This window comes from Spea bombifrons, chromosome 5, assembly GCF_027358695.1.
Source record: "Spea bombifrons isolate aSpeBom1 chromosome 5, aSpeBom1.2.pri, whole genome shotgun sequence".
NCBI lineage: Eukaryota > Metazoa > Chordata > Amphibia > Anura > Pelobatidae > Spea > Spea bombifrons.
Window position 1 is genome coordinate 31,012,180 of NC_071091.1, and position 22,312 is coordinate 31,034,491.

The 22,312-nt window shown below is 36.4% G+C and overlaps 1 protein-coding gene across 2 annotated transcripts in view; it reads left to right on the forward strand.

Annotated features, from left to right (window-relative positions):
- DNAJC13 (DnaJ heat shock protein family (Hsp40) member C13) overlaps positions 1–22,312 on the forward strand; it is a 57,403-nt gene that overhangs the window by 31,022 nt on the left and 4,069 nt on the right. For both annotated transcript variants that reach the window (XR_008354249.1, XM_053466329.1), the window contains exons 25-55: positions 2,128–2,190; positions 3,271–3,372; positions 3,674–3,778; positions 4,304–4,506; positions 5,285–5,369; positions 5,513–5,667; positions 6,328–6,373; positions 7,499–7,653; positions 8,144–8,345; positions 8,846–8,961; positions 9,365–9,443; positions 9,773–9,908; positions 10,357–10,538; positions 10,863–10,937; positions 11,616–11,735; positions 12,135–12,314; positions 12,617–12,784; positions 13,728–13,841; positions 14,280–14,396; positions 14,697–14,874; positions 15,019–15,110; positions 15,392–15,491; positions 16,196–16,270; positions 16,804–16,916; positions 17,237–17,406; positions 17,567–17,609; positions 18,085–18,258; positions 18,769–18,948; positions 19,042–19,182; positions 19,711–19,854; positions 20,632–20,731. Coding sequence is in view for 1 of the 2 variants with exons in the window: in XM_053466329.1 (XP_053322304.1) it covers positions 2,128–2,190; positions 3,271–3,372; positions 3,674–3,778; positions 4,304–4,506; positions 5,285–5,369; positions 5,513–5,667; positions 6,328–6,373; positions 7,499–7,653; positions 8,144–8,345; positions 8,846–8,961; positions 9,365–9,443; positions 9,773–9,908; positions 10,357–10,538; positions 10,863–10,937; positions 11,616–11,735; positions 12,135–12,314; positions 12,617–12,784; positions 13,728–13,841; positions 14,280–14,396; positions 14,697–14,874; positions 15,019–15,110; positions 15,392–15,491; positions 16,196–16,270; positions 16,804–16,916; positions 17,237–17,406; positions 17,567–17,609; positions 18,085–18,258; positions 18,769–18,948; positions 19,042–19,182; positions 19,711–19,854; positions 20,632–20,731 (3,913 nt within the window). In the remaining variant the exon portion in view is untranslated. The remainder of the gene's footprint in view (positions 1–2,127; positions 2,191–3,270; positions 3,373–3,673; positions 3,779–4,303; positions 4,507–5,284; positions 5,370–5,512; positions 5,668–6,327; positions 6,374–7,498; positions 7,654–8,143; positions 8,346–8,845; positions 8,962–9,364; positions 9,444–9,772; positions 9,909–10,356; positions 10,539–10,862; positions 10,938–11,615; positions 11,736–12,134; positions 12,315–12,616; positions 12,785–13,727; positions 13,842–14,279; positions 14,397–14,696; positions 14,875–15,018; positions 15,111–15,391; positions 15,492–16,195; positions 16,271–16,803; positions 16,917–17,236; positions 17,407–17,566; positions 17,610–18,084; positions 18,259–18,768; positions 18,949–19,041; positions 19,183–19,710; positions 19,855–20,631; positions 20,732–22,312) is intronic.

Here is a 22,312-nt window from a genome sequence, read left to right on the forward strand (position 1 = left end):
TTCTAATGGAATGTTTGCTAATCCAAGTTTAAAAGGCTAATTGATCGTTAGAAAACCTTTTTTTTTGCAATTATGTTACAGCTGGAAATGTCTTTGTTCTCCATTTAAAAGTGACCTAAAACTGTTGAACAGTAGTTTATATAAGCTTGTCGGACATCCCATTACAAAATCATGGGCATTAATATGTAGTTAGTACCTGCTTTGCGGCTATAAAAACATCCACTCTTCTGGGAAGGCTTTGCACAAGATATTGAAGTGTATGTAGGAATTTGTTTCTGTTCTGCCAAAAAAGGATTTGTGAGGTCAGGCCCTGATGTTGGACGAGGCTCGCAAACTCCGTTCCAATTCATTCCAAATGTGTTCAATGGGGTTGAGGTCAGGGCTCAGTGCGGCCAGTCAAGTTCTTCAACACCAATTCATCCAACCATGTCTCTATAAACCTTACTTTATACACTGGGACACAGTCATGCTGAAATAGAAAAAGGCCTTCCTCAAACTGGTGTTACAGACTTTGAAGCATAGCATTGTCCAAAATGACAATATTTCAGATAAAGGTATCCTTTTGTCAATGGATTTGTTCAGGGTCGTTCTTAGCACCAGAGAAGTCAGACAACTGTCTGTGGTGCCTGGACCAGGGAGAGCCGACTGTTAACCCCAATGTGTAGAAGTCAGTCTGGTACCTGACGGGTGCAATAGAATGCCTGACAATTTGTGTTTGGGGGGCCATATAGAAAGATTTATGCCTACATTGGTCGTGGAGTATAGTGGTTTGAGCGACAAAGGGGCTTCTTGTCTGGGGTGCTCTTTGGTCCAGGACTGGCCCTGTCAGTTAGGATTAGACAACACAGAGGCTATCCTGCAATCTTTGAAGCATTGAACACCTTCAATGAGGTACCTATGTGCTAGATGGGGTGCTTAACCCCAAGATATTACAAAAAAAAAGATATCCTACAGTATTCAAAATTGCTGATATAGGCAGCGTGATGTTCTACAATGGCCGTGCTCTGCTTTTATCTGCTTGAAAGGTCACCTTCAGCCTTCAGGCATCCAAAGGTCCTGGCATAATATGCGGGGTCGGTGTTGATACGAATCATTCTGCCGCTCAATGCACAAATTATAGCATTTGCTATAGAAATCTTTCTTCTGGCCATCTGCACAGAAGAAATTCACGGGATAACCAGTCTCAGGACCCGAATATGAATAGGCGACATACAGACACATCATCAGCATATACCATTAGTCTTTCTTGTTTCTCAAATATTTACTATTTCTTTCTACTTTCTATTTAATTACTTTTGCACAACATGCTTCATTACTTCAGTACCTTCAGGGTTGGTCTGAACCCGATTCCAGTTAATCAAAACCTGAGAAATTGGACCTGCGGCACCAAACTGGGGTCTTGCCGGTGTTACACTTCTCAGTGAGCTGAATTTAGTGAGATCTCTCATCTCCCCACCAGGCCCGTTTACACTATATAGGACTGGGATTAGCTGGCTAGACCAGTCTAATAATCTTACTCCAAGAGTATAATTATGCATAATATAAGGTCCTATTGCTGCACACCCATTGGCTCATACCCCATTTAAGAATGCAGTTCCCTGCTGTTGAACATACAGAGTGAGGTATGGAGGCTTGTAGATTTTGTATGATGATTTTGTGGTGTGTGATTTTGTTACCAACAGTAAAAGATTTTAGGGAAGTTCTAAATGGGCAATCCATGGTGTATGAAGTTATGAACATCACGGAAGCCATCTGAATGTGAAAGGTGATCCATGTAGGCAGGAGCAGGGTGGTGTATATGTAAGCAATGGGTAGGCAAGAGGAGGAAAGCAGTATGGCACACTATTTTGATTTAAATTACATAGACTGGTATCTAATATAAAACCAAAAACAATAGTTAAATGGTTTTCTTCTGCTCCAATTTTCTTAAATTTTAAAAATACACCTCTCCTTATTTTGAAGATAACTGCTGTGGGTCCGTTTACCGTAGTTTGAATACCACAGCTCCGATGAATTGCAAATTGTGCTGTTGCTTTTTGCATGAGAATTTTAAGTACCTCTAAACAGATAGTTGGTGTTTTCAATGTTGGTCAGTTTTAACTTTATTTTTCTTTTTTTTTCTGACAGTGTACAGACAGACTGGAGAGAGACAGACTCATCTTATTCCTGAACAAACTCATTCTTAATAAGGTTGTTTATGCATCTAAATTGCATTTTCTATCTGTATTAAAAAACATGTATGTTTGACCCTTTTGTACTCATTAAAATATCATTATAAATAAAACACATTTAATATCAACAGTGGTTAATAGCTACAATAATGACCTTTGGGGAACAGTAATAATCAATATGGTATGTTTTCAAAAGAAGTCATGACATTGAACTCTGCTTCTCAAAATGGGGAAGGCAATGATCTATACAAAAACATGACTCAACAGCAATTAAAAAAAATACTCTAAAAATAAATCTGTTCTTGTTGCTTCTGGGGCAGTTTTAATAAGTGGTGACTAGCCTACGATTAAACACTCAATGTGCAAAACAGATGGCAGATGTTTTTTCTTCCTATCTTTATCCTTTCTGTTCATAGAAACATAGAATGTGATAGCAGATAAGTACCATTCAGCCCATCGAGTTTGCCCGGTATTCCTCCTGTAAAGTCTCGATCCATAATCAGTCATCGGTCTCGTATTAGATTCAGGATAATTATACAACTATCCGATTCCCATACTCTTATAACATCTACCACATTGTTAGTAAAGTAAAACGTCTAAGCCTCTGACCCTCTAGTTTTAGATTATGACCTTTTTTCTGATATTTCCCCTCCTTTGAAATGAAGATAAATCAATGTATTTTAGTTCTCATATGACATCCCCATTTCTTCTGTCCTCCAAGCTACACTTAGAGATCCCTTTAGTCTTCCCTGATCATGTTTATCCTGCAACCCATTCACCATTTTATTAGGCCCTTCTCTGAACTTTCTCCAGTAGGAGTAGGTTTACCTTTTCTTCTCACATGAGTAAATTTGTTTCTACACTAGCTGAGGTCTAAAGGACAGACGCAAGCTGATTTACATGTTCTAGACGTAGATATGAAAATGGACACAGGTTTACCTCTCAAATATTCATTAAAAATGTGGCAACTGCTTCTAAAAAACCCAAACCAGATATATTTAGAAACTGTTTGTCATAACCCTTTGATGCACTATATCAAAATGCTTTCCTTTTATCTGTAAGTATTCCTCGCCTTATAAATGAATTTTGTCCATCTTAGAAAAATGTGAAGGAAGTCATGGATTCGAATGGTGTCAGGATCCTGGTTGATCTTCTGACCCTGGCACATCTTCACACCAGCCGAGCCACAGTTCCACTACAAGTATGTTGGCCATTGCTATGTGAATGTGTCAAAGTAGCCTCAGCATTCCGCTGTGCTCGTTCTTATTGCGTGAGATTTGTGTACCGTGTGTTATTCTTTATTATATACAATAATGAATACCAACATGCCTCTATTATGTATGGTCGAGAATATGAGAATATGGGCCCTTGCAATTATGTTGTGTTCTTATTTGGTTGTTAAGCATGCAGATATTTAAAACACTTTTTAAATTTAAGTTTATATTCTGACAGACTAGCATAATTTCCAACACACAAGAGGTATTTTTTATTTCATTCTACAGAGCAATGTCATTGAAGCATCACCTGATATGAAGAGGGAAAGTGAAAAAGAGTGGTACTTTGGTAATGCTGACAAAGAAAGAAGTGGACCATACAGCTTTACTGAGGTAGTCTCCCTGAAATACCACCCAATGCCCGTATAATGTGTGTATGAGATGCTGTTCGTACAACTATGCATGCTTATACACATGGATGTTAGAGATGTGTGTGTGTGTGTGTGTGTTTTTATGGAACTGTTATACTTGATGAATGGAGCAGAAAATGTGCAAGTATCATTGAAATGTGAAATTGTCTTCCAGTGATCTTTATTAAAGGCATCATTGGAATGTATGTGTTGTGCAATAAAGAATGAGGTATGACAAAATTGTCAGAGGAATTATCATATCTGAGATAAAAACTATAAGCAGATCCAGATTCCTTTCTTTAAATATTTGTTCTTTAATATTCAGACTTGTAATTTCTACCCTTGACATTACATCTGCCTCCCCAGTAGTGGCTGCTCTTACAAGAAAAGAGAAGACAATTTTGATTTTTTAGATATTGGAGTAATTCATTTTTGAGGCAATCTTGACTATAACAGCATCCCCTTATGGAAAATACAGTAAGCTTCTAAGACATCATTTTTTTGATAGATGCAAGAATTCTGGACCAAAGGAGCCTTGAGCCCCAAAACACGCTGCTGGGCCCAGGGTATGGATGGTTGGCGACCTCTCCAAGTTATACCCCAGCTGAAGTGGTGTTTGTTGGCTACTGGGCAAGCTGTATTGAATGAGACTGATCTTGCTACCCTAATACTGAATATGCTGATCACCATGTGTGGATACTTTCCCAGCAGGTAACAAAACATACACGTGATCCGAGATGTGAGACATTTCCGCATGAGTAGTGTTCCACACTCCTGGTATTTATCTATATATAAGATGAACATGCATAAAAAATACCAGCACAGTATGTATGTGTGTGTGTGTGTATATATATATATATATATATATATATATATATATATATATATATATATATATATATATATACCGTATTTATCGACGTATAACACGCACTTTTATATCTAAAAAAATAAGTTTAAACCCTACCTGCGTGTTATACGCCGATAACTTTCTGTGCTGCACGCTCTGCAGCCGCGTCTCCCGCACTTCCGGTTCCGGCGAGGGTGCGTGTAATACGCCGGTAAGTACGGTATATATATATATATATATATCAGCCAAAATACTCTACCTATTATAAATAAAAATAAAATGTTTTATGGTTAATATGGTACAGGAAGTATTTATGGTACCATAAAATTGCAATTATTTGTATCTTGTAAACAATTAAATGATTGTTTTCCAGCTGAGGCTTTAACTGTGTACTTCTGTTTTTTCCCTGACTCTATAATGGGATGATATATATGTTAGATGTATGCCTCAAATATTTCAAGATAAATTATGTTGTTTTCCTGGGGTGTAGTGTAGTACTGCAATGCACAAGCTTCCCCTTATGTTTGTGTTTCTGGTGGTGTTAGTATCCATTTTGTTAAACTATTAAGTGCACCACAACACAAGTTGCCGTTTATTATGTTTTAATATTTGTGGTTAAAAGGTAAATATTTTTTCTAGGGATCAGGATAATGCCATTATTAGACCACTGCCCAAGATAAAGAGACTGCTGACTGACAACACCTGCCTGCCTCACATAACACAGGTACGTTACTACTTTCATTAGTAATGCTCCCAATTTTTTTTTTTTTACCTGTTTTGGTTTTAGGTTAGGGGCTGATGTTTTAAACTTAAATAATCAAAATTATGTTTAACTCTCTTGCTTGCCTCCCCCCAATCATTTCTTAGCTTCTGCTGACATTTGATCCCATTTTGGTTGAGAAAGTTTCCATATTGCTCTATCACATCATGCAAGACAACCCACAGCTGCCTAGATTCTATCTTACTGGAGTGTTCTTCTTCATTATGATGTACACAGGCTCCAATGTTCTTCCTGTAGCCAGGTAAGGGGGAACTGAGCATAACTACCACTTTTGTGAAAACTGGAATAACTTTGCTTTGCTCTTTTTAATTTATCTAGAAAGCAAACAAAGCAGGATTTTGGGAAGGTGCAATAAACAAGCCCAGTAATGACATAACTGCACAGTTACACAACAAAAATATGAACACCAAGTCCTTTTTAAATACAAATTACTTTGTATTTATTATATTTTCATTTCCATATATATTGGTGGCGAACATCCTCCAATATACAATAAGAGCTGTTTTCTTGTGTCCTTCAAAAGGGAGACTCTTTATTATTAAAATCATGTTCTTATCTAGTTTGGGAAAAAATATACTATGGCATTTCTACCACAAATAGCTAAGGCATTTCACATTATGTACCTGAATGTAATAATTAAAAACAAACCAGTCTTTAAGCTTTGGTAGGAATATTAACCCCCAAGGGCTACATGTTATAGTCTTGTTATAGTCTTTTTCATCCCAAGAATTTTTAATTATCTAGTTTATTTAAATGTTTGGAAATTTAATTATCTTTCCAAGGGGGGGGGGGATGAGTACTCAACTAAGTGATAACACCTACTATTCTAAAGCAAAAGAAATTGTAACAAAGTGTACATTGTTTAACCAGTTTTTTTTGTTTTATATTGTTTTATTTGTAGATTTCTGAAGTATGCACACACAAAACAAGCATTTCGATCTGAAGAAGTAAGAACATATTAAGCAACTACATTTTATTAGAAAATGATTTGTGAGAATGCATTAATGGATATGTGTATCATGGATGTGATTTAGGCAAAACTGGCACAAGCAGGGTGTTTGAGCCTTGGGGACCAAGATGGCACAGACAGGGTGTTTATGGGACAAGGTATAGAGCGGGCTGTTTGGGGACAAAAATGGCTCCTGCTGGACTGCTTGGGGACAAAGTTGGCTCGCGCTGAGCTGCTTGGGGACAAAGTTGGCTCACTCTGGACTGTAATCTGTTTCTGTAATCTGGGTGCTGGTCAGGTTCTATGTGGGGAATGTAGACGCCAGGGCTGGCCTTTGTGGTGTGCAACCTGTGATATATGCCTGTAATTTAGGGGGTTTTATCTATACCTTTAATGCTGAGTTTACATGTGATTTCCAGTTAATTTATACTTACAATGCTGTTTCCATGTGTTATTTATTTGATCTATACCTTCAGTGCTGTTTCCATGTTGTTTATTTGATCTATACCCTCAGTGCTGAGTTTTCATGAGACTTTCAGTTGATCTATACATGCAATGCTGGGTGTGTGTGTTTTGCTGTTGATCTATACCTGCTATGCTATTTTTCCATAGATTATGTATACCTGTAGGGTCAGAAGGAGGGAAGACTGCACTGACACTCACAGTCAACCCCTAATCTGCAGTCTGTGTGGCATATATTTTCTTTTGGTGTGGGAGTGGAGGGAGGGTGTGAGTGCATGCTAGGGAGCAAGGAGGTGGGCCCAAGGAAATGCTTTCCTGGGGTCCAATATTTAAAAAAATATTAGCTGTTTTCTTCCTATATTTAATGTATTAAATGTACATTATTTTTACCAGTGTTTCAAGTTATATATTATTGTACTTGTTTGCAAAAAAAAGAGTTGTGGAGAAAGTGGGGTAGGGGATAGTGAGGAAAGAGGGGTAGGGCATAGTGAGGAAAGAGGTATCTGATGGGGAAAAATGCTACCCCCTCCATTTTTTAGGGGTTCCTACGCCCAAGTGTGTGTCCCGTGTGTCTCTTTCCAATTTTAAACCATGTATTACAGTTTCTGAGAGAAACCAAAAATGCCACTAACTTAACATTGAACATTTTTTTCTCTTAAAGAGCAAAGGAACTGATATATTTCAGAGGAGCATTCTTGGCCACATTCTTCCTGAAGCCATGGTGTGCTATCTGGAAAATTATGAACCAGAAAAATTCTCTGAAATATTCCTTGGAGAGTTTGACACCCCAGAAGCTATATGGAGCAGTGAGATGAGGTATCTTGTCTTGTCTTTGTGTTTTCTCTTGTTTTTACCTTAACGTTAAAAAAATAAAAATGATTTCTTATTAATTGTATTTATTTGATGCTTGTTTGTATATAATTATGTGTAGTTTACTGATTGGTTATTTTTTTACTTTAATTATACATATTAGTATGCATATAACAAAAAAGTATTTATTGTTCTGCAAACCGCCTGTGTTGTGAATATTAAAATATATGATACTGAACATTGCTTTCATTATGCATTATTTTGCAATGTGCATTGCTATAGGGTCATACAGAATATCTGTGTACATGCACAGATACAAACATAAGAATAGAAACGTATAATGTTTTGTTTGCAAAGAGGCCTTTTGAGTTACCTTAAGTTAAGCACGTCCATTTATTTGAAATGCTATAGAACATCTGAGTCACATAATTGTTTTGCTTTTTTAACATTTGTTGCTAATCTGTATGGTAGTGTATAATTATATGTTTGTTTGCAGACGTCTTATGATAGAGAAGATTGCTGCTCATTTGGCAGATTTCAGCCCTCGGCTTCAGAGTAACACTAGAGCACTTTATCAGTATTGTCCTATACCAGTTATCAACTATCCTCAACTGGAGAATGAACTGTTCTGTAACATTTACTACCTGAAACACTTCTGTGACACACTCCGCTTTCCTGATTGGCCCATAAAGGATCCTGTAAGTCATGGGCATTTAATTGAAAATACAAATTTCACTCATATTATTGAAATGAATTAGCAGTGCTAGCAAGTTAAAAAAAAAAAAAACTTGTATTTGTTTTATTAGCACATGTCTGTTTATCCATTTTCAAAAGCAGAGACCAGTTTCATGTAGCTTTTTCTTTGATGTTTTTGTTACATCGAGCTAAGATAAACAGTGATAACATCAGTGTAACATATTTAAAATGTATTGATACAATTTCAAAATATACTGACCATATACTTCTTGTATCTAGACAGGGATGGATAACTCCCAGGAATGTAAAAACCTAGTGTATCATTCTGTGTTTATGTTGAGCAATATATTCCTGGTCTGACTGGTTCCCAACCCCTAAACAGATTATCAAAAACTCTGGATCTTTGAGATCTAATAGTCTAAATGTACTTTGTTCTAGAACTTTCCTATATAATTTTTCATTGTATTGTATTGTGTCTAAAACAGATGTTTTGTCATTTCAGGTGAAACTCTTGAAGGATACTCTTGATTCATGGAAAAAGGAGGTAGAGAAAAAGCCTCCAACCATGTCTATTGATGATGCCTATGAAGTCCTTGGGCTTCCTAAAGGCCAGGGCCAGTAAGTAAAACTCTTTATTGTACGTTAGACACCCCCAAGTATTTTTTCCTGAAAATGTGCCCTCTGTAACTTTCACATGATCTTAGAGAGCACTGACCTGACACAACAGTTCTATTTGTTTTAATGTGTTGTATCTTGTAGGTTAGCATATTAAATATTTATCCTTTTTACCTGTTTTACATTTCCTCCTGACAATCCTGTCTGTTTTTTGTTGTTGATATGTTGTGCTACCATTACCTGTCTAATGTTAGGCCAGCAATTAAATACTAGAATCCTAGAATTTCTATATGACTGAATCAGTTTAATGTATCTTTCTGTTATGTGCTTACCACAGTACAAAATAGCTAGAAATTTGTGCTTCTGCAAATGGCAATTATACCATGCGTATTTTGTTATTTTTAAGGCATGATGAGAGTAAGATCAGGAAAGCTTATTTCAGACTGGCCCAAAAATATCACCCAGACAAGAACCCAGAAGGGAGGGTATGTATTTGGAAAAAAATAAACATATTGTACTTTGGAAAGGTTCTGCTTTGGTAATGATTCCATAATCCAGAATAATAAATACAGAAATAAAAAATCCATTATAGTCAATGTATTTGCCAACTGCTCAATCATCGATGCCATTATGTCTTGGAGTCAGTACAAAATGTCTTTTTAACCAAACTTGTTCAATATATTATGATTTTACGTTGTGTAAAAAAAACTGTACAATTTATATATAATATATATATATAATCATATTATATATTTTCTGTGTGTGTATTTATGTATGTATGATGCCACAGCTTGTTGCCTTTCCCATCTTGTAGGATATGTTTGAGAAAGTCAATAAGGCATACGAGTTCTTGTGCACAAAATCTACCAAGATCATAGATGGGCCAGATCCGGAAAATATAATCCTGATTTTGAAGACCCAAAGCATCCTTTTCAACAGACACAAGGAAGGTAAATTGAATCAGGTTTATCTTCATAGATATAATTAATAGAGCCTCCGTTGAGGGTGTTTATTTACAACATTTATTTAGAACCTTTGATCTTCTCCATTGTCATCGTTTTGGAAACTCGGCTTCTGTGTTGTGTTAGTCACAGCTAAAAAGTACAGTAGGCTGGAAAACCATTTTCTAATTTGCGGTCAGACAGCTTTGAAGATAACTATATTTCTGGTACTGGTATTCTGTTTCCAGATTTCTTTCCGTCTCACATAAAAGAAAATGTAAGGCTAGAGATTAGATATAGTTTTGGTTTTTACGTAAAAAGTAATTGCAGATTAAGTTACATTAGTCGTTCCTTGGATATGCAAAAATGAAAGTTTGTAGACTGAGGTGCCATCTCCTGTCTTAGATTTAAAATGAAAACACAATTCTCAATTTACCTGTATACTGTTGTTTTTAAGACCTTCAGCCTTACAAGTATGCTGGCTACCCCATGCTCATTAGGACCATCACCATGGAGACATCTGATGAACAACTTTTCTCAAAGGTGTCTCTGCTGCCTGCTGCAACTGAGTTGGCATTTCACACAGTCAACTGCTCGGCACTTAATGCAGAAGAACTCAGAAGAGAGAATGGCATAGAGGTACAGACAATATTGTTAATTACTGTAAATTACTTGTTTACTTGTTTAGTCATTCCTGTTTACCCCTTCATTGGTACATTTCACGCTATTGAAAGTTTCGAACGTATAATGCTAACTGGAACCATTTGTTTTAATCTTAGTTTTTTTGGTATTGGTGAGCACAAATAACCTATTTTATGAAAAATTCACTTATTGGTCTACTGATTCTGGTTGCCTTTAGGGTGGTTTAGTAACAACATGACATTCTCTGTTGAGGGTCTTTATTTACAAAATGCTGATTTTTTTAAGTCTTTTAGAGTGGCTTGTCCGGATTCTCTGTTTCAGGTGCTGCAAGAGGCCTTCTCTCGTTGTGTTTCAGTATTAACATGGTCAAGTAAACCAGACGACATGTTTGTACAGGTATCTTACCAGCTATATTTTGGAATATAAATCCTTTTACATTAGTGGTGCTATCATCACCCATAAGTTATTTCCCACCAACAGTGCTATATTTGAAATGTGGAAAGCTTTCGTTAAGTGCAGGTGACACGAATAGCTTCCGCTTTCATACATGAAATGATATGTGTGACGCTTTGTTCTTGTATATTGTTCCTTGGGCTAAGCCCCCTTGGTCAGGGGATATCCTCTGTACTTTTAGCCCCTGTCTGGCCTGGTGTCTTACTTGGACCCTGTGGGGTCTGTGGTTCTCTCTCTTCTGCCGTGGTGGGGAGGGGTTTAGGTGGACCAGCGGCATTGGGAGCGTTGCATTTCTTTTTCTAGGCAATCACTCTCGTGACAGGCGGCCTTAGTCATGGGAGGACTGGGGGTGAGCTCTGTGAGTCCTGCCCTATCTACTAGTGTCGCCAGGGGCCGGCAGGGAAAAGAAGTTCTGAGTGAGAACCAACTGTTTCACTTTAGTAAACTTAATGTTAATAACCCTCCAAAACATATGAATTCATGTGACCACTTTGTGTCTACTCATAACTAATATTACAACCCCAAGTGATGCTATTCTGTTTCTCAAATAACCCTGTGTTAAATATCGAATTTAGATATTAAACTTCAAGTTTCTGATAATCTGACCACACTTCTTTACAGGTATGTGGGTATATATGTAAGTGCTACAGTGTTGCGGCTCAGTTTGAAGATTGCAGGGAGAAGATTACAGAGATGCCCAATATCATTAAAGACCTCTGCAGAGTTCTTTATTATGGCAAGGTACGGCTGCTTGTTACTGCTTGCGATATTATAGTAAGATTGGTGCCTCCTATACATCAGGAGTAATGGAAAACAAAAAATAAGAATATAATAAGCTGGGTTGCATCTGATAAAATATCTGTAAATGAAAATGAGCAAAAAACCACTATGTGGCACATCCTGTGTATGAAATGGTAGTTCTGTTTATATGTAAGATTGGTTTAGGCTTTGCATATGGTGCACCTGTAAGCAATAACCCCCTATGTCTATGCCCACTTAGTGTCAATTTTTTTTTAATATAGTCCATCATAAAAATCAATATTAGGTTAATATCAAGGCAGTACTTGTCTGTTAAAATGATATTTCAAAGCTAAAATCTAAATATTGTTAAAACAGGGTGATATTTCTGTTTTTTTTTAGAAGGTCCAAAGGTTGGCTGCCCTGGCAGTGGAATGCGTCAGCTCCTTTGCGGTGGATTACTGGTTACAGACACACTTGTTTCAAGCAGGGATTTTGTGGCATTTGCTGGTCTACCCTTTCAACTATGATTTTACACTAGAGGAAAGTGGAATTCAAAAGAATGAAGACACTAATCAACAGGTACTTTAAACCACCCACTGTACTCACAGCCTTATCATATGTACCAAGAACTGTATATTAAAATCTGTAAGCAAAAACTAAGCTTTTTTTTAAATTGAAAGTGTTTTCTTGTAAAGGAGTAATGTGTTACTTCTACTGCTATGCTAGTTTCATAGTGTATTGTAGTACTTGCACTGAAGTCTTAAATATTCTAATACTATTATTTTTGGTTCACAGACTTTAGAATGTTTATCCTGCATTTTAGCATTAGATTTGTTGGTTTTGATTGGTTGCAATTAAAATGTTTTTTTCCTATTCAATAGGAAGTTGCTAACACCCTTGCCAAGTTGAGCCTTCTTGCCCTGAGCCGACTGGGTGGTTATTTATCTGGAGACCATGAGACGCCTGAAAATCCGGCCATACGGAAAAGTTTAGCTGGAATGCTGACCCCTTACATAGCCAGGAAACTCTCTGTTTCATCTCCCCCAGAGGTACATTGTTATTGTCCTTTATTTATATTGCACCAACAATTTACGCAGCGCTTCTTGCAGTATACATATTTACAGGGTACAACAAAACTTCAATTGACAGACAACGACAAACTGATTCATTAAGTAAAGTGTTACATTAACATCTGACTCATGCTTCCAACTTTAAAGTTTAAAGTATATGTCTAATAAATGGTAAGGACAGTAAGCAACTCTAGAAGCAGAAGTGTATTAAGTTCTATTAAAATAAAGTAAGTATGTATGTATCACAAATGGGTATAATTTGATATTATTAAAGAGCATTATAGAAGCACAATGATGTAGACACCAGCAGTAACACTTTTAAGAGCTGTAGCTATTTTAGTCCCAGGAGATGTCCAACCCTGCCTCTAAAAATCAGAATCTCCCATCCAACAAATCATTTTTGGATACAAAGAGTATTATTGTCCCTTTACTGTATCACTGAATTCCCAAAACTGTATCATGCTTATTCATTTTATATTTAGCACATTCCTCAAATAATTTGACATAAGATTTTTTTGTTATTTTTTTTAAGAGAGGGATAATCTACTTCTCCAAGCAGCCTCACCCCAAACATAAATGTTTTTTTTAGTACTTTGTGAGTACTTTAATATGAATTTTTCTTTTGGGTTTGTGAAATCTGAAGTTCCAACGTCTGCAACATAATGTCTGCTCCACAATCCCAGCAACAAATCACTGGCATGAAATATATAAAAATGTGCATAGAAGAGTTGGAGATTACTTTGAATTAGTCTATTAACCTGTTTGCAGTATGCAGGAGTTACATGCCTAGGATACATTACCATGGTTTTATACAAATAAATTACAAAGCCGTTAACTTTAGAATGTGGGAGAGCATATTCACGCATTTCTGATTCATTATTAGCTAGCACTTTTTTATGTATCTGATATTTTGTATATGTAGATTCTTAAGATGCTCAACAGTAACACAGAGAGTCCTTATCTGATATGGAACAACGGGACAAGAGCTGAGATTTTGGAATTTCTTGAAACCGAGCAGGAGAGTATGATCAGACGGGTGAGACATTTATACTTTACACATATCAGTCCCTTTGTCTCCCTGAGACTTACATATTACCTTTAAATGAAGAAACCAGGGCTGAGTTTATCATAGTATTGTGGGTATGGAAATTACTTAGTCCAGTAATAATTTATTTTGAATTACGATGTGTGCCTAATATGTGTCTGTTACTTGTCCTTCAACTATTCAGTACAGTTTGTCAGCTTGATTTGTTGCACACGGTATACACTTACTCTGTACAGAGTTTACCACTGGTCTCCAGTAAAATGGTCCAGTGATCAAATGGTCTTGAATATGAATCTGGCCTTGTACAGTTTAAGATGGTATATTGGAATTGCTGTTGAAATATCACCAATGTTTTTGTCACTAGGTTTTGTATACTAATCCTACGTTTCTCAATTTAATCTTCTCTGCATTATTTTTGTTTATCTTTAGGGAGATTGTGACAAAAGCTATGGAGCAGAGTTTGTGTTTAGCGATCATGCAAAGGAACTTATTGTTGGTGAGATTTTTGTACGGGTATACAACGAGCAGCCTACTTTCCAACTGGAAGTGAGTATCTGCCCCGTCACCAAAATGTTGGCTTTTTTGGGGAGTGTCCTCTGTAAAGTGTGTTTAATGCCATAATCTTAATCAAATAAATAATTCTTGCAAGAATTACAAAATATCTCCGTCTAGTTTAAGATTTGAATAGTGGCTTTGAATGAATTGTGAAATTTGAATACAAGAATTGAGACTTTTTTTCCCCTCACACATTTTGTGTAGGAATGAATGACGGGTGGGCCATACAAAATGCCTGCTATTATAAGGTTTTAATGCCTAAATTTATAACTTGTCTCTTTTTGTGACCAGCATCCGAAATCATTTGCAGCAAGTCTTCTGGATTATATTGGGTCTCAAGCACAGTACCTCCACACGTTGATGGCCATTACCCAGACAGGGAAGGTGGAATCTGATCAGCATGTGGACAGATTACAAAGAGTGGAAATGGCTTTGGAAGCCTTGAGGAATGTCATTAAACACAACCCTGGTAAGGGACATCATTTTATAAATGTTCTTTTCTATGGTGAAATTGGTGTGAAATATAATTTCTTTTTATCATGACATCCTTTTTAATCTTGTTTCCCGTTAACCTGGAATAACACTGGTTTCATTATTTGATTTTAATTTTTAGGTTCTGAGACTGAATGCATTGGCCATTTCAAACTATTATTTTCATTGTTGCGGGTCCATGGAGCAGGCAAAGTTCAGCAACTTGCTTTAGAGGTAACAACTTAGATCAGTGGTAATGTCAGCATTTTTGCTTTGTAAACATAAGTGTTAATTGACCTGCTTAAACTGAGTCTATCATGAGCAAAAATAATTTTCTGGTTTCTTAACTATATGTGAAGGCCCAAGTTCTTTCCTACTAGTAGGCTATTCAGAAAAGGTAGACTTTACATTCCTCAAAATGGAGTCTTATCATGTAACTGTAACATGTGAATAGTTTGTGAAATAAACAGGTACTCTTTATTTTAGAATTTGTGATTTCTATTTTTGTCCAATAGGTTGTCAATATAGTGACCAGTAATCAGGAGTGTGTTAACAACATTGCAGAGTCTATGGTACTGTCCAGCTTGCTCTCTCTCTTGCATTCATTACCAACAAGTAAGTACTGGCTTCTCCTTACAAATGCCCACCTATAGTAAACAGGAATTTGGGCTTAATTCCACGTCCTTAAATGTACTCTTAGGCATACCTGGGAACTCTCCGGGTTTGACCCAGAGATTGCCTGGTGAGCGCTGCTCCTCCGGTTCTCCGGGTCAAGATCCGAATCCTCCGGGTTGCGGGAGCGGGGTCTTGAAAGCCCGCCGACGTCAGCGGGAACGCCCGCCGACGTCAGTGTGCAGTCCTGGCCGTGTCCCGCAAGGGAGGGCTCCGGGAAGCCGGAGCCCAGAAGTTCCTAGGTATGCTTATAGGTCCATCTAAAATTGTACATCTTTTCTGCAATGTTTTATGAATTATGTTTAAGCTTAGTTATACATAACAATAATTTGTTTCATATGGGAAAGTTTTCATAAAAATCTTGCCTTTATACAATAATGTTCTTTTGTGTGCCAACCTCTAAAACTCTCACAAAGAATGTTTCCATATGCTTACTGTGCAAATACATTTTATGAAAAGAAAAAAAGCCTGTATTGGAATTTGGAAATATTTCCAAAACCTAATAGTTTTTATAATTGTACCATAAAATGATAATGATTTTGCTCAAACTGGTGATTATTGTAAGTATGCTTCAAAAAGTTTTACCTTTTTAAATACCTAAAAACTGTTGATTAACCTTTTTTTTGTTTGCTTATGACATTTTGTAGGCCGACAGCTTGTTCTTGCAACTCTATATTCTCTGACATCAAGTACAAAAATTATAAAGGAGGCCATGGCAAAAGGTATCTAGTGGTTCACTTATTTTAAATATACGGGAGTTAAATCAGTCACCGTTTCCAAATCTTATATCTTACAACTATGTACAAATTTAGCAGTGTTTACAGAATAGAATAATCAATATAAATGTAATAAATCCCACCTTATTTTTACTCCTTGAGGAAAGTATCTTAACTTTAATGATTATGGTCGCATCGACTTATCTCCGCTCTGTTGCTAAGTTGATGATTGTTGTGGTTTAGTTCAAGTGATCTTTTCAACCTAATACCTCCAAAACAATTACTCAAACATAAAGCTTATCACTATTGTATTGAATGAATTTCAATATATGAAATGAGACTTGAAGCAAGTCACAATAAAACCATATGCAAATTTCATGAACTCCTATTAGTTCTTGATTGGCTCTACCTCTGCATCTCTTACCAAACCAAATGTTTTGTCAGATCTCTAAAGAAAGATAAGAATCATTTATTTTATAAACATTGTGTTTTTTAAGCAATATTTTGTTCCCAGTGCTAAACCTTTTATCTCCCCACAGGTGCTTTAATCTACTTACTAGATATGTTTTGCAATTCAACCCATCCGCAAGTCCGAACACAAACAGCTGAGTTATTTGCCAAGATGACTACAGATAAACTTATCGGCCCAAAGGTGAGCTAGCTCACATGTAAAAATATATGCACACAAAAAAATAGCTGTAAAATTTACAAGGATTTGGCGGGTTTTCCCTCACATTTCTCATTTATGTTAAGAAAGTTTGTATTTGCTTACTTCTACTAAGGAAGGAATTATTGCAAAAGCAAAGTAGCTCTGCCTAGCATTCTGGGATATTCTAGGAAGGCATAGGGAGCTTTTGATAACATTTAACATTCACTGCCAGCTAATTGTTTGTGACTTTGTAATCCAAACATAAAAATGAAAGTAAAATACATTAGAAGTTGCTTGAAAATGGTTTTCTTCTGGCTTTGCAGGTTAGAATTGCTCTAACTAAGTTTTTGCCTGGAGTGTTTATGGATGCCATGAGGGACAACCCGGAGGCCGCCGTGCATATCTTTGAGGGAACACACGAAAATCCGGAACTAATCTGGAATGATAATTCCAGGGAAAAGGTTTCTACGACAGTTAGAGAAATGATGTTAGAGTAAGTGGGTAAAAGAAAGTTCAGTGTAGGATCCTCATGTTATACAAGTCTTACCTCCAATCATATGCATTCATTGATTATTTTATATATTTTCTTAAAGTCTTGATCTAATGTTTTGCCTGTTATACTTTTTTTTAATGCAATAACATATTTCTTTCAGACACTTTAAGCAACAAGCAGAAAATCCTGATGTAAACTGGAAGGTACGTATTTCATATCCTGTGTGTGTGTATATTGTGTGTACTTTTTTTAAACTTTTCCTTTTACATTATATTGAAAGCAGTACATTCATCTTTGTGGTACTAACGATTTTCCAGTATTAATATATCAGCAAACAGTAATTCAATGAAAAATCCATATTAAAGTATATTTTAAGTACTATAATATCTCTTCTTCAGTTGAAAGAAAAAAAAATGCACACAAATGTGCACTGGTAAGCAGACTTGTTTAGCTAAAATACTTCTGCAAGACCTTGGGATGCCAAATACATTTGCAAGAGGAAGAAAACAATACCTTTAAGGGGATACCAGCTGAAATATGCTGTATGATTGTGCCTAATCTATCAATAAATGTGTTTTTAGTTTTCTTGTATTATTTTCGTTTCTTCCTTTTAATACATACATGGTATGTTGTTGCCTGCAAGTTGTTAACAGCATCGTTTTTTTTGTCACCGCACAGCTGCGAGATGATTTCACTGTTGCATTTGGAGAGGGACAAGGGGAACTGGCCATAGGCGGTGTCTTCCTAAGAATATTCATTGCACAGCCAGCATGGGTGCTTCGGAAGCCAAGAGATTTTCTTATTGCCCTCCTAGAAAAATTCACAGAACTGCTAGAAAAGAATAATGCGCATGTAAGTTGAAGCTAAAAAGGATGAACTATAAATGTTAGTAAAGGGCAAGTACTGAGCAGGCGTTCACAATAATACATGAAAGACAGACAAGTCAGAATGATGGCATTATCTTTGATTCAGAGTAAACAATGCTGAAGCCATCTTAAGTGTGACCCTTCCCTCAGGTAGGCCATGTCCTCAGGCCATCCTGTTTGGTTTTGGCTAGAGTCTGGTGTCTACTAAAATGGATTTGGCGGGAGAGTGGGTCAACAACTCATGCTGTGAGCTTGCTCTCTTCTTGTCTCGTTTTAGCTGGCATCTTCACCTTGTTCATTATCTGCCTTAAGTTTTAACATTAACCGTAATACGTATGTATGCTTGCATTATGAAATACACTATATTGTCATGTTTTTTCTTTGATAAATGTTTATCCTTGTAAATAGAATGTGAGTTAAAAAAATAAAAATATTAGGCTGCAGTTGTTCTGTGTTAATATCTTTGACTTACTTGCTTAAATCTGTATTCCTTTAGGGTGAAACTTTAGAAACTGTGACCACAGCAGCGGTATGTCTTTTTAGTGCGCAACCTCAGCTACTGGATCAAGTGCCACCCTTGGGTCACCTGCCCAAGATTCTGCAGGCCATGAGCCATAAGAACAATGCCATCCCAAAGTGTGCAATAAGAGTGATCCACACTATGACAGATAATGAGGTATTTCTAACATCTGACAAGCATTTTTATATGTCTTATGCATTATTTTTGGAGGTTTTTGAATTAATATACTATCCCCCCTTTCTTTTATAGCTATGTGTCCGATCAATGGCTTCATTAGAAACTATCGGGCCTTTAATGTGTGGAATGAAAAGACGTTCAGACGTGATTGGATTGGTCTGTGAAGCACTTAATAGAATGTTTCAGAAGGAGCAAACAGAGCTAGTTGCACAAGTAAGAAGAATATTCAATGTATCTTAGAAGTTAGAACATTTAGTAATTGCAACCTTGCTGTTTGCCACTGGGCATAATTGTAGATTACTGATTAGTGTTCTTAAAATATCTCAACTAATTAGCTTACAATTTTAGGAATGTTTTACACAAAGTGTTATTCTGTGTGCGTCACAGGACTAGTTACACAATTGAATGTGTTTAAAAGTGTTTCCCCCTTGTACCTCATGTTAACTGGTGCATTTTGTTAACAATTATTATTAAAATATTGTTATATATATATATATATATATTATATAGTCATTATTTGACTTGTAGATGTTCCAGAACAAAAGGCAACATATGCAATAAAATGTTATATATATTTAATTTGGAAGAATCATTTTTTTCTGTGGATCTATTTACAACTAAATAACATTAAACCTATTTACTGATTATTGTTAAACTTTCCTATGGAGTGATATTTATTTAAGTTACTTTAACATCTATGCAGACTTGATTTCACATGGATTAATTAAAAATGTATTTCAGGCTTTGAAAGCTGACCTCGTTCCATATTTACTAAGGTTGCTGGAAGGGCAAGGCCTTGAGAACTTGGAAAGCCCTGCAGCTACAAAGGCTCAGATTGTTAAAGCCCTTAAATCTATGACTCATAGTCTACAGTATGGAGAACAGGTGAGTACCCATACTCTGCCGGGTTTGCCATGGTCCTCTTCCTTACTTACTTGTGTTATTATTTTAATTGAAGTTAGAAAAAATACTACACATCTTTACAAAAACATAAAAAGTCAGTTTTTTGTTAATCGTTTTTCACTGATTCATTTGTTTTTGACATACGGTTTTCAACTTTTGTGATCTCTGGTCAGACCTCACTTAGAGTATTATGTATAGTTCTGAAGGTCGACATTCTACAGAGAATTCAGAAAAGGGCTACTAAAATGGCTGATGGTTTCAGGGTAAAACAATATCATGAAAGAGTACAAGATCTAAATATGTATAGCTTGGAGGAGAGAAGAGTGAGAGAGGATTTGATATATACATTTAAATACATGAAAAGGATTTAACAAAGTACATTTCAAAGGAGAAGAAATGTTAGAAGAAGTCATAGTCCAAAATTGTGTCACAGCTGATGTAACATAAGTACGTTTTTCTCTTTACTGTTCCACAAATGTGGTATCTAAGTACAGGAATGGGATAGGCATGTTCCTATTCTGAATCTCATACGAGACCATGGACTAATTAAGGTTTGAGTTGTTACATCGGAGAAAACAGGCAGAATAGATTGGCCAAATAGTTTCTAGTTTATTTTCTTCATTTTCAGAACAATTCCAGAAGATGTACAAATGGTTGATAGCTATTTGCTGTTCAATTATGTATTTGCAATAAATGTGAACTGTAAATCTATTTACTTCAATCTGGACTGTGATTATTTCAATGATGTTAATTTTGTAGGTAAATGAAATCCTGTCTCGATCTTCTGTCTGGAGTGCCTTTAAAGATCAGAAACACGACCTGTTCATTTCTGAATCACAAACAGCAGGATACCTCACTGGTAAACCGCTTTATCCATTGTCTCTTCAAGTTGGTTCTAGGCAAACTAATAAAGTGGTTTATTTGACTAATATTTTCTGAAAGTTGATAATGAATGTTAAAATGGGCTCATAAAATATATTGGCTGTTTGCTTTGCATGTTGCTGGGGAAATCAGAGAGCGTTTGGGTGGGATTGCCCCTCTAGTATCTATGGCAGCAGCTCCAACCCTTCAGCCTCTTGCCTTTTATCCCCAGCATTGCTCCTAAAAAATGTCGTAATATCTAACCACCACTAACACTTGCTGGCGTTGTAACCTCTTGCATTACTTTTACTAATTACTGTATTCTTTTTCTCAACATTTTTGCCATTTTAAAAAGCTGATTCTCTTCTTATTACTGAGGACTGCGTTCCCCCATTTATCTTAATAGCTCCACCAGACATGGCTACAGTTATCTACCATACGGCTGAAATAAAAAGGGCTCCCAAAGTTGAAATTCTAAATAAAGTATTGTGCATTAATCTATAAAACGTATGTAATGGGTCCTACCATAGAAGTATGCATATTATAGTACTCTGAGTACTTTAATATGCATTCTTCCAAAATGAACAAAACAAAAAACATTTACCCGGAATTTACCCAGAATCTGCAGCCATGCTGCAAAATCTTCTTTATTTCTTCATGATCTGAAGTTTCTTGCCATTGATTGGCTGCTTAAGCTGTCCATCTGTAAAACAAAGTTCTTCCAATTAAACCAAGGGGAGTACATCATGCCAATGATTGACAGCTCAAGCAGCCAATCTGTGTCAGGAATGTGCTCCCAATCAAGGGGAAGACTTTAAACATGCATACTGGGGTCTAAAAAAAGCCCCTTGTACGCAGTGTTAACCAGAGCAGGTGATAAAGCCAGCTGATGGAGATGAAGGTGGCCGAATGCATCTCCTGCAGGGCTGTTAGCTGACGAGGCAAATGCATTTTGGGATCCCCCATGCATTTGCAAAATGGGCCACATGAAATTGTTAAGGGACCATGCACCTATGGAATGCATTATAGTGCATATAATGGCTGGAGTGTTTCTTTAACACTATTCCATTATACTATGAGCGTTTTGTTTGCACCTGTGGTTCTCCTCCCCTATCCTCAGGGATGTAGAGATTCAAAATACACATACAAGTTAAAAAGGTAGAAACTCAAAAAAGATACATATCGATCAACCATCTAAAATAATTATTGTTTGAATCAATGAGTAAAGTTGGTTTGGTTACATTAGTGTAAAATCTGAAACAAATGCTCTGATCATATGAAACTACAGCTAACACTCTGCATCACTGTATTAGACTGACGTGTATTTTCATAACCTGAAATGCTTACCAAGCACAGATCAGGTACAAAGATACATCAGCAAGGTGTTGCCCACTATCTACAAAACCCTTAACACCCCACCTCTTCTGTCATTGAATTAAAATGGGATTCTGTGTGTAACAAAATTCCTTTGCAAGATTGCTTTATCTCTAGTCTGACACACTAGTCTGGATTTTCCAATTTTATCTATCAATCATATGCATGTACACTACATTTCAAATGTTTTGGGTGACTTAGCTGC